General features: G+C 45.4%; 1 protein-coding gene across 1 annotated transcript in view; it reads right to left on the reverse strand.

Annotated features, from left to right (window-relative positions):
• Positions 1-2,312: 2,312 nt before the first annotated feature.
• CORO2A (coronin 2A) overlaps positions 2,313-15,976 on the reverse strand; it is a 62,166-nt gene continuing 48,502 nt past the window's right edge. Inside the window, exons 4-12 of the mRNA XM_066613902.1 lie at positions 15,381-15,530; positions 14,685-14,864; positions 11,860-11,976; positions 10,484-10,588; positions 8,353-8,449; positions 6,912-7,024; positions 6,710-6,800; positions 5,048-5,304; positions 2,313-3,694 (exon numbers count right to left, since the gene is read on the reverse strand). Coding sequence (XP_066469999.1) covers positions 3,563-3,694; positions 5,048-5,304; positions 6,710-6,800; positions 6,912-7,024; positions 8,353-8,449; positions 10,484-10,588; positions 11,860-11,976; positions 14,685-14,864; positions 15,381-15,530 — 1,242 coding nt within the window. The 3' untranslated portion in view covers positions 2,313-3,562. The remainder of the gene's footprint in view (positions 3,695-5,047; positions 5,305-6,709; positions 6,801-6,911; positions 7,025-8,352; positions 8,450-10,483; positions 10,589-11,859; positions 11,977-14,684; positions 14,865-15,380; positions 15,531-15,976) is intronic.

A 15,976-nucleotide genomic window follows, 5' to 3' on the forward strand; every position in this document is an offset into this window, starting at 1 on the left:
ATGTTCAGTAGATGATACTGTTGTATTTTCAAGCGTATCTTAGAATTATAAGACTTAGAAATGTGCTTGAGTTTTTGTTAATGAAAGCTGAATTTTGTGTCTGATGTCATACTTTATGCTCTTATAGAATTTTAGTAGATGCATTCTTGGCTACAGCACAGCCTACACTAGCTAATGGCCAGTCTTCTGGAAAATCCATATATATGTATATACAGGAATATAAATTTAGAAGCTTTCAAGGGTTTTAAAGGTCACACTTACATGTGAGCACAGAAAAATTACCCCTCCATTTAGAGTTGAATCTTTTCTTATGGGAACAAAAATGTGGATGCCGTCAAAGAAGGAGGGTCACATTTCAGCCTGTGCAGATCAATTAGGGGCTGCATACAATACACAGAGTTTTCTGTTTGGCTATGATAAAGTGAATCCATCTCCCAACCCCCCCCAACAGCTAGTTTATGGGATTTCCACATAATGCATACTCATCCCTTCTAGGTAGGGAATCATACATGTAGCAGCATTTATGTGCCTAATTCACCAATCCAACTGGAGATACATGGACAAAAGACTTGTCAGTCTTCAGGGAAGTCATTTTTCAGGGAAGCAGATAGAGAAGCTTTTGAGTGTTTCTCTTCCTTTCCTCCCCTGCCTGTTGAAGTACCACAAATTACTTTCACCCAGGGCTTGTGAAAATTGTTCTTGGCTAGTAAAGTTTGTGAAATTCGTTGTAGAGCTAGTGTAACATGTGGATCAGGGCGATGCATGTTTGGAAATCACACGTTCTGAACATATGCTTAACTCCCATTGACGTCACTACCATTAAAGCCAACTGGGATTACATTACTCAACTATAGCTGAACCAATCACTTTATCAAAAATACATTCCCTACCCATTAAAAACCTTCCTTTTTCTGTTGTGAACTCCACACCTAATTTAAGTCTGTCTCCTTTTGTCTTTAATGAAGTTAAAGAAACCATGTCAAAAACATTCAGCTTTAAATATAATTAGGCACTGTTTAATAAAGCATAACGAGTTTGCCGTTAGCATATAGATTCTTTTCTCCCTCTCCACCCACCCCCAAATGTACACAAGTAAAGTTCTGCTCTGAAATGTACTCTCTCAAGTTTACATTTTACACAGAAGTGATTTTTAAAAAATAAAATGTTCAAGTGTTGATTTGATAGCCTTTGTTTGCTGAAAGATTGTTAGTAAACAAAACATAGTTAATTTTTTTCAAGTAAATTTGGGATTAATGAGACCCCTTAATAAGTGACTAAAATTTTTGCCTACTGATCTGATAAAAACAAGCAAAAAAATCTAAAATGTATACTTTTAATATGCAGTGTAAAAATTATTTTCCCTTTTACCTTCCAAATACTTTAAATATATTCTGCATGTAAACAAGGAAGAAAAAAATCATTAAAATCCCACAGACTGCAGTGTCATTCTTTCTAGCTAAGGACCAAATGTGCATGGAAGCTGGCTTCTGTGCACATATTCCTAGCTGGATGGATCATCATGTGTGCTAACAGATGCTACATGCATGATTCCCCAGTTTCATCCCTATGAGCACTGAATTTGATTAAAAAATGGAAAACTGGACTCCTGCCAAGCAGGAAAAGCCTCGATTTAATCCTCCAACACTACCCAAAGGGTACATAGCTTCAGCTGCTGGTCACACACACTATTGGATCAAGGTCATGGTCTATTAGAGATGGCTAGATAAATTTAACCATTCCCCTTGCCTACCATTCTTTCAGGAAGGGTTTTAAAGGGATATTTCTGATTTCTAGATGTTATGAGATTAGTTTAAAAGAAACTCCCCTGATCATGAATCTTCTAGCTGCCCACAGGCAACATAAGCATTTAGTTTGACCAATGGATGATCAGTATGACTGAGCATAAATTCCTGATCAGCAACATACAGCTATGTCAGACTTTTTTTTTTAAAAAAGGGGTCAGTTAAAATGTCATAGCAACGACCATAGGATAATGATCACAGGCCAGGTAAAAACTCTTATTAAATCATCATGCATGATTTATTTATGCATCACTACCTGTGTTAAATGTTGTGTGATAACCACCTTCAGCTTGCTTGCAACACCATCATCTAATGTTGCTTTTAACTTCCTAGCATCTCTCTTCTGGACAACTCTTCTGTTAGGCCAAGCTCTCCAGGAGCAGCATAGTTTTAGTTACTAACACTGCAGCTTTAGATGTTTCATCAGCCTCTTAGTAGCACAGGAACCAAAGCTGCTTTGGTTTATCAATGTTTCTAGCTGTTATATTGATAAACGGTTAACTGTATATACCCAGAAGCTTCAGAGAGACATTTCCCTTCCCAGGGTTTCACCGTCTTTGGACATCTAATGTGGTCAACCCTGAGACAGGTAAGGACAGTTACTTGGATGGCAGTGCTTTGCATAGACTAGTGTGGAAATCAGCAGGTAATTGATCAAATGGAAAGTCAGGCAAAGCATCGGTTGTAGGTATCAAAGCAGAAAACAATTAGAAGCACTGATCACAGTGGTAGAAATACAGAATCACAATATAAGGCTCTGAACCCTGATTAAATGGGAGGCAAACTAGAGTGGAAGAAAGTCAGTGGCTGGCCTTTGCTCTAGACATTGCACTGCAATGCCTCGCATTGGTTCTGGCACAACATTCAGCAGTAAGACAATGAAGGGGTAGGCTGAGCTTGAGCTATATGCAAGGAAGCTGTCTCAAAGAATCAGTAGTCAGTCTCCAGAATTTGGCTTAAGGCTTGAAGCAATCCTGGGGGAAGATTATGAGTGAAGCTGGAAAATGATTGTATATGGAAGAGCAACAGGCACCCTCTGGTTTCGACATGTTCTGCTTCGGCAATACTAGGCTGTCTTCCTGATACCCAACATCTTGGCAGGTCTTCACCCTGCCCATCTTAAGAGTCTTCCTGGCTTCCACTCAATGAGTACCCATTCCTTTGCAGCTTTTAGACAGCCATATTTGCAAAGGAGGGTCCATAAAGCTAAAGGAAGTGATGACTTAAGAGACACACCCTCAACTGCAGGAGTCAAAAGTAAGTCAATGAAGAATCTGCTTGCTCCATCCACCTCACGGAGGAACCAAGAAAAGTCCTGAGCCACTTCCGATGGCTTCATCTTCTTTTATATGCAGCTCAGCATTGGGTAGCCTGACAGCAAAAAACCTCAACTGCCAAGCATGAACAGCCAAGAGCCAGGAAGGTGCCTTTCTTCTCAGTGTTGAACCAGGCACACAGCCACAGCAGTTTGCTAGAACCTGTCTTCACCTTGAGATTTCTTGACTTTCAGGATGACTGTGGGGCCACTTTAAGTAGTTTTTTTTTTATATAAAAAATGGGACTGGTAAACAAAGCACCTTTGCAAACCCCAGCAGCCTCTCGCTCGCAGGAAATGGGCCCTTGGGGCTTATTGGTTACTGCCAATTAATTGCCAGTAAGTCAAAAGTTCTCCTTCTAGTCCATTTCCAAGAGTAGGACATGGAGGCAACAGTTGTTCTGGGATTAAGCTGCCTTCTAAAGGCTGTCAAGCTAATGTCCTGTCAGAACCTGCTTGAATCCACACAAAGGTTTTTGAGCTCCAGCTCTAGCTGCTTGATCTGGACGTCCCGTTGGATCAGCACTTCGCGGAGCCTCCGGATTTCTTCCTGTTGTCGGTAAAACATCTGCAGCAGCTGAAAAGCAGAAATGTCATATTGTCACTGTGCTTTCTATCCATCATAGGTGTTAATTTCTCAGATGCTATTTGGAAGCAAACACAATCAAGGAAGGGAAGAGGGAAAGAAAAAATGGCTGGGGAGATGGGAAATAATGGAGGATGCCTCCAGAAGACAATACAGTATACTGTACACAAAAACACCAGAAATTTATTTATTTTATTGATTTATATCCTGCCTTTTTGCCCCATGGGCACACAAGGTGGCCTACAACAATAAAAAAATACACAATTAACAATTAAAAACAATAATTAAATAATTAAAAATAATTGTCAAATAATTAAAAAATCTAAAACAAACGCTGTGGATACTAATATAAAAGAAGAAGGAAAGCCAGCCAGCCTGTCAACAGTTAAAAGCTTTTTGAAATAAAAAGGTCTTCAGTCCATGCCGAAATATTAGCAACAAGGGAGCAGTTCTCAATTCTAAGGGGAGGGTATTCCAAAGTTCAAGGGCCACCACCGAGAAGGCCCTCTTCCTGGCCGCCACCCCCTCACATCTCTTGGTGGCGGCACAGTCAAAAGGGCTCCCCCAGATGATCTAACAGTACGGGCAGGATTGTAGGGAAGGAGGCGGTCCCTCAAATACCCTGGACCCAAGCTCTAAAGGGCTTTCAAAGTCAAAACTAGCACCTTGAATTGGGCCCGGAACAGAACCGGCAGCCAGTGTAGCCTCCGAAGCAACGGCCCGACAGAGTCAAACCGACGTGCCCCAGCAACCACACGAGCAGCCGCATTTTTACATGACTTGTAAAAATGAAGGTTATATTGGGAAAAAGTGCTTGACTCTTGCTTTTGGCATATGCAGTTATACATAGACTAACCTTCATTTTTACAAGTCACTAAAGGCATCATCTGTCTCCACTTCGGTTCAGAAGGGCTAGCACAGGGCACAGTATACCCCTTTGACCCTTTGATACACTAGCATTGCAGCACACTAAGACATTCAAAGGACGGGAGATGCATGCATGCCTTCCCTATCCATCTCTCCCTCTTGTTTGCTATTATTTATCCGAAAGTGGAGGAGAGTAGGACAGGAAAAAGAGTTCTCCTAAAGCCTGTACTGGTCCTTCCATGCTGTCTCTCTAGTGTGCAGAATTGGCAAGATGTCCAGAGAGAGCTATCTCTGATCTCATGCAGCAATTGCTAGACCCAAAGAGATATGTCAACATCTCCACATTGCTTGTAGACCCAGAGAAGTGGGGCTTACTCCCACTTTCAATTCAAAAGGTTTATGTGCCAATTTTCAGTTTATCCTCTTGGTTACTGAATCCGCTCTGCTTCAAGCCTCCTCCCTGTCATAGCATCTTACCTCATTTTCTGTTTTGGGTGGAGGACACTCAAACACGTCAAATCCATTAGATAGCCCTATTTGCCTGTCTTCCTGTTTCCTTTCCTCTGTCTTTCTATGTCCCCATTTCTCTTGGATTCTGCTGGGCTTGTCAATGGTTTCAGCCATCCTGCCTCGATACTGGACTGGCTCTGTTGCATTGGGGGAAGATTTCTCAGGAAACGGTGGTAAAGAGTTCAGAATTACAGAGCCTGGCCGCAGGGACATCAAGACAGGGCCTGTATGCAATCAGAAAGAGCATTTTGCAAAAAGACCACCAATACCAGCGATTTCAGGAAAGAACAACACTCAAAACATGTAGAGCCTGTTGCAAAGAAGCAAGTGAATAACAGACAGCAAGTCTCATTCAATTTCAGCAATTAAATTTGAGCCAGCTAGTATGCAGGGTAGGTACATTCTGTAGCTCAAAACAAAAATAAAAACAGATTAAGTTCTGCACCAATAATCTTAAGTTCTGATCCAAGAAAAAGGAATTCTGCAACTTCCATACATTATTCAAATTAAACAATCATTTCTCTTATTTTGCTTTATTTCCTCTAGTTTTGCTAGGCATGGAGAGGGTCAAGAGCTATGCAGGGAAGATACAGGAGTCCTGCCTACAGCCAAACTAAACAGCACTGTGGAATCACTGGTGCCACATCAGCATTTCCCACAATTGTTGCTAAAATCTGGGTGTAGCAGGACCAATGGAAAGCAAGAGCAATGCCACGGAGAAAGGGCAGGAACAGACCAGGGTGAGAAGATCTGAATAACCTTTTGTTGCTCTCTCTTCTCACATTTATATCTGTAAACTGCTCTTGCTTGAAGAGAGTTCAGAGCCCATTTTCTCCTCACAAGTACAGCAGGTAGGTTAAGCCAAAAGAATAACTCCCTACAACAGAGGTCTTCCAATGAGCCTCATAGCTGAATAGGGATGTGAACCCATGTCTCCCAGATCCCAGTGGGAAACGCTACCCTCTAAACCACAGATACACAGTTCCCAAAAGGAAAATCCAGGCAGCCTCAAGCTTCCCAAGTCATCCCATAAGTGCCCTGCTGATGTTACAGCAGCTGTACGGGAGTCACTTTGCTATGGCTTCAAACCGCTTGCAACGTTCCAAGGCTCAGCACAACACAGGCAGGGAAAAAACACAGAAATTCTTCGTGCACAGTTGTCACTCAGCCGATCTGTGAACCTTTACAAGCAGTGCCATGGGACAAAACCACATGCAGTGGTTCTGCTCTAATGCGTCAAGGGCACCTCCTCATAGTTACAATGGAGGGTAGGCTCACAGCTCTCCAATACTAGGAAAGAGTTCTCTGTCTGTTCATTCACTCACAGACCTGCTCTCCTTTATGTTGAGTGAAGTCATAGGTTTTTTTCCAAGAAGGTGGTTTGAAAGAAAAGTTGCTGCTCATGTGTACGCTCATCCCACTTTTGCCCCAGATTTCATTTGTTAAAAAATCTGAATTTGTATCTTCAGGGATAACTGCGAGAGGGGAAAAGGTGTGCATGCCCCATGGAAAGCAAAGCTTTTCAAGCTGTTTTCAGCGCTCTTAAGTTGTCCACCTTCAACCTTCTCTCACAGCTGCGCAGCTATAGGAGGCAACATCTTGAGTCTAGCCCGGCAATGTGAGTCTGACCTTTATTAGTGCCTCGAAGCCATTCTTGTGCTGTCAGCGCTGGCTGGCCTCCAGCAGTCATTGGATAGATATCTTCCTGGTACGATTCAGACTGCAAAGACACACATGGCAACACATTCACTGCACAGGAGGCCAACTAGTCTCAAAAGGCAGCCCCTCTTGTTCGAGCAGCCATAGTTGCACCGCAGAAACATCCACTCACCCGCCGAGGCACAATCATAGAAATGGGCTCAATCAGGCTCTTGGCGGGAATCAGTTTGTAGAAGCGGAAGACCTCACAAGCAGACACATCCAGGCCCCTCTTTGGCATGACACCTAAAGGCCAGAAAAAAAGGCCAAATGTCACATTCAGGGGCTGGGAAGCTCAGTTGCGGGGGGGGGGGATGTCAAAAGAGGAAGCAGAAGGCAAGGGCATTGTTGAATCCTTCCTGTGCCTACCACTCCCCTCCCCCCCAGCCTATTTCTATGACCATTCTCTAGGTGTCAAAGAATACACCTACTCCCTCTGTATGTGAATTCCATTATTCCCTTTTAGGACATTTTAATCTCTAGTCCAACTGCATGTGGGATCAGAAGGTCACAACCCAGACAACTTTCAGTCTCCATAACAGTTCCAGAACCATTCCATTCTGCTGTTACTTCTCATCCTTTGCTTGCTGGGGACCAAAATCCAGCAAGCATGATGGGCGTGAATAGGTATGGAGCGGAAAAACCCAAAGCTGTATCCATCCCCACAGCTGTCAAGTTGTTCAAGTGACAGGACGGTTCCTGTAGCAACCCCCACACCACTGGAGAAGGGCTGTGTCAGGCTTTCAATACAAAACACAGAGTCTGTTTGCAGATTCAGACAAGGAGCACAGAGGAAAAGGAAGTCTGCTCAAAATGGTTTCGAAAAATAGCAGAAAAGAGAATCGCTTCCTGAAAATTATCTTCTCCACCTGGCAAGGTCAGTCCCCGTCCCCGGCCGTGAGTTCCGTCTCCTCTGGTGAGGGCTTCTGCAGGACTGGTCTGGTCGGTGGGTAGTGCCCCGTGGGTGGAGCGGGCTCCAGAGGCAGCCCGCCTCTTCCCGACTTCTTGCAGAGACTCTCCGCTCCCCCCAGACTCGGGCCCAGGCCCCGTGGGCATCCGCAGAGGCAGTTTGGGGCCCTTTCCCTCCACGGGAAGGAAGCAGGGCGCCTCTGAGCATGTGCAGAGTGCACCCCCGCCAGGGGTTTCTGGGGCTGCTTTCAGCGCCCACTTCCTTTCTCCAGGCCCCCTGGGATGCTCACCCTGGAATGGGGCAAGCAAGTTGGAAGAGGCTGTGCGTATGTGTGTATGGGTATGTGCAGAGTGTGTCTCCTTCCCTATCCCATCCCAGTGGGGGATTTCATGCACCTACACACATGGGGCTAATGGCAGCAGGTGGGGCTGTTTCCAGGGGGCAAATGTGTATGTCAACATTCTCAGCGATGAAAGGGAAGCAGCAGAAAAAAGTGCATCAGTTATACTATACAGCAGTGGCAAAGTTTTGGGGAGGGAGACCAGACAGAGGTTTATCTGCCCATAGTCAGCTGCCTCCATACAGTCATGTGGGTTGTTCATAGGCATCCCAGTTTTCACTATCCTGGAATATATAACCAGTCAGGAAACTGCCGCAAGCTCACCGATTCCTTTCTGGGGCAAAGAAGAGCGGTATTCCATCAGGTAACTGAGGTATGGCTTCTCCGAACTTATCTCATAGTACCTGATGTTCCCGTCACCCTAGAGATAAAGTGAGAGACAAGAAGGCAATGTTGGACAGAGTTGTTTCTGAGTGGCACTGAGAAGGGTGTGCTTGACACTTGACCTTGGTATGTGAGTGGCAACTAAACAGCCAGATGGGACTCATTAGCCTGGGAAGGCGGCGCATCTGAGAGAAGGAAAACTCTGATCCCAAACCTCCACTGCCTTGTGGCTACATCCAGTTATGGAAAAGGCTTCAGGAGTCAACCTCGAGGCAAAATCCGGAGCTGGAGTCCCTGAGGCAGTTCATGGCTGAACACAGTCACGTTCTGGCAACTCCTACGATGCTGCTGGAACCAACCGTATTGGCTTCTGCCTTTCCATTGGACCATTTCAGCAACATGGAGAGGAGGGATTTGCTGCATGAGTAACAGTCTATCCTCCATATCTACTTTACCCAGGCTTTGCGCACTGGAGAGGACACTGTTCCAGAACCACTATTCAGAGTGCGATACCATAGACTTCCGAGACTGAAGGATGCCAACACACATTGTTGCCTTGGGAGAAAGTAGGGAGGGGTAGGCATTCCTCTCAAGAGAGTGCCACCGTCATTAGGGAGTGCTGCATTCGGATGTGAGAAATCCTACTTCAATTCTCTACTTGGGCTTGTTTTCTTCTATTTTTAGTTTGGTCCTTTGCTACGGCTATGCCCCATCACTTCCCCAAACAAAGACAAGAAATAAGGGCCAAATTAGACATGACAAGGGAGACATGCGGACAGTCAGAACAAGACACTACTTTCATGCACCCAGCAGAGGGGGACTGAATTTGATTGCAACAACCAGGGAGATGCTTAAACCCTCTCCTCGTGGGCCACTTTTTCCAATCAAAATCACTGCCAACCATCTGCTTTTTTCTCCATAGGGAAAAAGGTATGCTAACAGCATATTTTCCCCTACAGGGAAGAAAGCCGGGGGGGGCATATTTTGGTTGAGAAAACAGACCACAGGGAAAGAGTTCTCTCTCTCTCTCTCTCTCTCTCTCTCACACACACACACACACACACACGCACACTCCTGCTGCAATCAAATTTAGAGCTCCCTACAGCTGAATTAAATTTTAAAAAAATTGTCAGAAGACATTCCAGGTATCTCATTAGAATTTATATCTAATTCATCTCTGTAGCTAGAAAGGAAAAGACAGATTCTCCTACCTAACACTCTGCTTGTAAATCTAGAATTATAAGAGGACAGGGCTCTGTTAGCTGCTGGACTCAAGGAAGGAGAGGACAAAGCTTCAGACTGACAGGAAGTTGTCCTGAGATGCAACTCTGCTAAAGTTATTTCAGCAGTATATCAAGGATGCAATAACTGAGATATGTGCTCTGAGCCAGGGATGCAAAATGGGTAAAGACTGGCTAATTATTTACAGACATTAAATTATGCTAGATTGTCTTGCTAAGAAGCTTAATGGAGGCAGGGGACCAGGCAGAGTGGCTCCACTGCAGCATGGGAACACTTCCCTGGCACAGAAATGTTTTGCTACAATACAGATTTCACGGCACTTGAGGTAACCTCTAAGTCAGAGGTGCCCAAACCCTGGCCCAGGGGCCATTTGCAGCCCTCGGGGACTCCCAATCTGGCCCGCAGGGAGCCCCCAGTCTCCAGTGAGCCTCTGGACCTCTGGAGACTTGCTGGAGCCTGCGCTGGCCCGATGCAACTGTTCTCAGCCTGAGGACAACTGTCTGACCTCTTGCATGAACTGTGGGACGAAGACTCCCTCCACGGCTTGCTGTTTCACGTCTGTGATGCAGTAGTGGCAGCAAAGGAAAGTCCAGCCTTGCTTTGTGCAAGGCCTTTTATAGCCCTTGTGCTATTGCAAGACCTTCTTTCATTCCTTTGCTCCATCTCTAATATATTCATTTATGTAAATTTATTCAAATTTAAATGTAAATTAATTTTTCCCCTGGCCCCTGACACTGTCAGAGAGATGATGTGGCCCTCCTGCCAAAAGGTTTGGACACCCCTGCTCTAAATTATGGCACTTACTGAAATTTTGTGTCAAAGAACTCACCTTTCCCAATACATATAGCATGTGTGTGTCTGAGTCATAGAAAGGAAACAAAAGACCTGAAGAGCCATCCACATCCTCTTCTACTAAAGGCACAGAAAGATCACCCTGCAACAAGGAAGGAAACAAAGAGTTGCTTTAGGATTATATTTATTTATTTATTTTTCATGTTTAGATACTACTCTTCCTTCAAATTACCCGGGACAGTGTACCTGACTCCTCCCCCTCCAGGGATTCTCCAAACAGCCCTGTGAAGGAGGCAAGGTTGAGAGAGCTATTGGTCCAAGATTACCAGATGAGCTTCAGGGCTAAGTGGAAATCTGAATCTGGGTCTTCTTGGTCCAAGTCCAACATACTAATCCAGAACACAACACTGGCACTAAATGATAGTTATAAAACAAGACTAAGAGCGCAATCTTAATGCGCTCTTGCGCCGGCACAAGTCTCTTGCGCCAGCCCTGGAGGGTCGCAAACATGCCATAAGTCACGTTTGCGCCTCCTTGAGAGTTGGCCAGGCCAGCGGGTGGAGGCTGAATTTAGCCTCTGCACTGATGGAGGGACCGAACCTTGCGTCGACCAAGCTCGGCCAACGCAAAGTTGTGTGGAGGTGGGGAGGAGGCGGGCGGTGGGCTGCCCCAGGGGTGAGCGGGCAGGGAGTGGGGGGCAGGACTGGAACCCAGCAGTTATGCCGGATCCCAACCCCGTTCCCCGAGCAGTGCAGAGTGGCTTCAAGCAGCTCCACTCTCCTTGGACTTGTGTTAACTCAGGAGGTGGTGTAAGTCTGCAGAGACCCATAGGGACTGAGGTGGCTTACCTGGTTCCTCCTTACCTTCGGCTGAGCCACTTTACAGCCATGTCTTGCGCTGGATAGCGAAAGCCTCTTGGCTTGCCTGTTCCAGCACAAGATAGGGTTGCACTGTAAGAGATACCTGGTTACAAAGATTTACTGCAAGAAAGTTTTAGGGGTTACAGGGGGTGAGGCCTAGTTCTTAACAAGTTGATTAACCTGTGTCTGGGCTGTACCACTTGAAAAAAGAGAAAACAGTCTCTCTATTGCCCCATACAAGCCCTTCTTTTCTGCGATTGAAGTACCCAAGTTCATCTGCTGAGATTGCCTGGGCACTTACCTGCTCCTCCACTCCATTAGTCTATCCTGTGCCAGCCACACTAACCGCCCTCTACCTTCCCCTTATGTATGACCTACAGCAAAGATGGCTGCCACTGTTAGTGTATGACCACAGCTAGGAGAATGGATGGGGGAGGAGAAAAAATACAGCCATCAATGGCATTAATTAGCAACTGGAAAAGAGAAGCACAGCACTGAAGAGCAGTCCTCTCTCTCTGCTGGTGAAACTGTCAACATGGCAAGAGTAACTCACCTGATCCCATACTGCAATCTGCCTGTTATTCCACCTGGATGTCCCTGTGGAGAGCAGCTTCTTCAAGTTTCCTAGAAACAAAACTTTATTCACTCTATGAGACTTGTTGCTTGCTTCCTGTAAGAAGACACAATGTGTTAAATGACAGAAAATCAAGCTCACCAGACCTTTCAGTGAAGCTCACTCATATTTGCTAACGGAAACCTTCCAAAATTCACAACGCTTGATATCAGCCTGTGCTGCTGACACAACAATTTGCTGTTTGAAACCATGCCGGATCGCTTAAGGAAGGGCTCACAATTTTAAGGCTTGAGGGCTTCTTAGGGCATTCCCAAGGTGGCCCAGAGCTCCCACCGCATTCCAGACAAATTAAGCCATTTCTGCCCAACGCATATATGCAACAGGGATCAAATGTGTACACCTATGGGCTGGGCAGAAATGGGTTAATAAACTGTTTTCAAAACTAGCAAATGATGCTGCTGCTAAGACAAATGGTTGGCCTACCTGCCACAGCGTTAGCCTGGATGCCTAAGGCATGGACTGCTGGATTTCTCAGTGGGTGGAGCAGAGGGCTTCGGGTTGCCATGCCCTAGTAGGCTACTGTGCTGCTGTGTTGCTGGCCTCCACATCCTGCCTTTCAGAGGGAGAGTGCAGGATCACACCCATTACAGTATTCCCAAACTAGTATGAAGCAGCCAACTTCCCCAGCCTCTTTGAATTTACATCTAACAAACTGTAAGGCAGGCTCTAAAGAACAATCATTCCCAAGTCTCATTCATACAAGCACTCTTGATTCCCATCTAATGAGTGCCAGTCTGGAACAGCACAAAAGGGATAAATCTGTTACAATCAACCTCTACCCTAACCCTAACTGCCTAACTTGGCAAACCATCATTCCCAGAATGCACTTAGAAACTGATAAATCAGGACACTTTTTTGAGTTGGTTCTATTTACACAGGATCTGCAAGGTTTATATGGCAGGGAAGGTGGAGATAGGGATGGGGAGGGGAAGGAGAGAGTGTGAGAGTGAGTAAGTGAAAGTGAAGGAAGACAGAAGGCTGCTCAACATTGTGAGCATGCAAATTAATAACTATAAGACCGGACAGGAGGCAAAATCGTGCCATTCCGTGCAAAAGTAGTAACCCCTGGATAGAAGATACTTTGAGAACCTCCAGTAGATCTAATGTTTGGTTGTGGCTGGTGCGAGACAAAAATTCACAGCCAGGTATGTAGCAACATAAATGCTGAAAGAATATTCTTTCAGCCAAAACTAGCATAAGTGTATGCCCATCACACAGCAATGTGCATCTTTCCACCACGAGATGGGAGGAGCTGAGACAAGGCACATCTACAAGACCGGCTTCCTTGTTGAGATTCCTCCCAAGGGATCCTGGGACTTGCCACTCTGCAAAAAGGGCTATGGCTCACAAAGACTTTTCAGCACCCTCACAAAGACAGCTCCCAAGATTCCTTGGGAAAATCCCCAGCAGTAAAACTCATTTTTTACTGTTCTCACAAGTCACAGTAAGAACAGATTTAAGTCTTTGATGAACAACTTCTGAATGCAGTAAATGCTCCACTGAAAGAAAAGAGCCATTTGCAAAGTGAACGTAGAGTCACATCAACCAGGACCAATGCTAGGGTTTTGTGGGCTCCCAGGCAGGAAACCTGCAGTGACTTCTGGCACCTGCCGCTCCATTCAGCCACTCCTGCAGTCTTTAATCCACTCACCCCCTGCTGGTCTCCTCAGCACTAGGAGAGGGTAAATGCGGGATCAGGGGAACAGCTGAGTTGCATGCAGGGCACCGGAGAGGCCCTGTTGCTCAACAACAATGGAGTGCCGCATCTAGGCTTTGTGGGCCCTTCCAACAGACAGGCCCCAGGCAGCTGCCCACTCCCTCCAGATTCTTGCACCTGCCACGAGGTTCATGTGGCCTTTTTATTCAACACAGCTAGTTCTAAAATCACTGTCAGCATTCCGACTGAAAACATCCTCAGCTTATAACATGGACATCCTCATCCAGCAACTTTAAGGATACTGTTAGCTTTCACTACAACAAAAAAATGTATTTGTCCCCACAATACAGACATTATTAATCTTCATGTGTGCTCTAGATCACCATTTCTCAACATCTGTCTCCAGATGTACCACTTTGCATGGCCCATTTATTGAAAGTACCACCAGAAGTAACTGGCGGCGATAAGAGGCTCAGAATGGACAGGAGAGATTTTTCAAATGCACATAAAGCGTATGCTGGAGCTCTGCCTGCCAAGCCTCCTACTACTACTTGTCATGTTGGATTGCTGGTCTTGCTGCTAGGTGGCAGGGGCCTGGGGGTCCCGTGCATAGCACTGGACATCATCACAAGTACCACTGGTTGAGAAATACTGCTCCAAATCATGTCAATTATACTGGTTTAAGCTGTAGTGTAGACGTAAATAAGTGAACTGTGCTCCACTCATTTCTGCTATATCTTTTCCCCTTTTCCATTTTGGGAAAAGTCAAGAAAAGGATTCCAGGACCAATTTTACTGCAACTAACCTTGTCTCCCTCTCTCTGTTTACTGAGATAGGAGGAGGAAGCTTTAAGAGTTCAAGAACAGAACAGACTGCAAAGTCCAAAGGCAGTTTCACCACGGTCCAAAACAGTCTTTTTAAGCCTGGCCATGTGGCTAGAGAAAAAGATGGAACTCACTTTCTGGCTTAAACTATTCTATCCTACACACAAGTTGCAAGTTCCTCTCTGTTATCTGTCGAAATGTAAAACGGCAAGCAGTCTTTCCATGGGCTCTTACTGCTAATCAATCTCCCAAGACTTGCATACCTGTAAGAGAGTTCCTGCCCGTGGGTCGATGATCCTTATTTTCCTGTCCCTGCAGGCTGTGGCTAAGAGACTCCCATCTGTGTTGAATGACATGGAGAGGATCACATCCGTATGGAAGCAGATTGTCTTCACTGGGGCCTGAAGTATAGACTCTTTGGTGTCAAGGTTCCAGATCATGATCTGAGGTAAGGGAAAGCATGCCTGTCAGTGTTAGGGAGCACTCAAGACAACAAGAGACCTGCATCCTGGTGCCATCCCTTGCATCTAGCCTCAGGGATGCAAAAAACAAGTAAACAACAAGTCAACCACACAGGATCATAAGAAGAACACGAAGTAGCAGGCACTCGCCTAAGGGACTATTGGGTTGACAACCTACCCTCTTCCCACCCCCAACTTCTTGTCAGCCTTCCATCCTCCACGTGCAGAGTAACAGATTGAAGCCACAATGATACGTAAGAAAAGACAAAAACTACAAGGCAACTTTCCTCCACTGTGGGGAATAGCACTGATGTGCCACTTCTGTTCTCTACTACATGGACCTAAGACACACCCTTAAGAATATCTACATAGCCGTTTTCAATAAAAAGCAGTTCACAAAACAGTTTACATAGCAATAAATAAACTCATGAATAAAGGACAGATCAACAGTGTTTCACATTTAAAAACAGAGCTCATTAGAGCCTTCCTTCAACTCACCTTGTAATCATAACCTGTGCTGAAGAGGATGTTACTCGCCGTTGGGTGCCATTCAATCAGTCCCACCCTTCGTGCATGACCAAGAAGCTCCTTCTCTGCATCTGTGATGTTTTTTGTTAGCAGGTGCTGTGGAATGTTCCAGATTTTAACCTACAAAACATCATAGTGCAGAGTCAAGGTATGCTCCATATGTCAACATTTGTTCTGCAGAAACACACATGGCCTCTGGGACACCCAGTGCCTTGGGAACAAAGTGCCAGGTAAGGCACAGCGAGTTTAGCCTCAGTGCGAGTTCAGCAGCTGGGCGAGGAGGCCAGGGCCCCAGACACTGTCCTTCTCTTCCCTTGAGACGAGGGCAGCAAACCAGTGATGGGTTTTTAAGTACCCCTAAACAAACAAACAAACAAACAAACAAACAAACAAACAAACAAACAAACAAACAAACAAACAAACAAACAAACAAACAAACAAACAAACAAACAATGCAGTCAGACAGCCAGCAGCAGGGTGGGGGCTATCCAGTGTTTTGCATTGAGTGCAACATGTATGACTATATGCCTCTGGGGCATGTCATGGGTGTGTCCTCAGTTCAAGGA

The sequence above is a fragment of the Tiliqua scincoides genome, chromosome 2 (assembly GCF_035046505.1).
Source record: "Tiliqua scincoides isolate rTilSci1 chromosome 2, rTilSci1.hap2, whole genome shotgun sequence".
NCBI lineage: Eukaryota > Metazoa > Chordata > Lepidosauria > Squamata > Scincidae > Tiliqua > Tiliqua scincoides.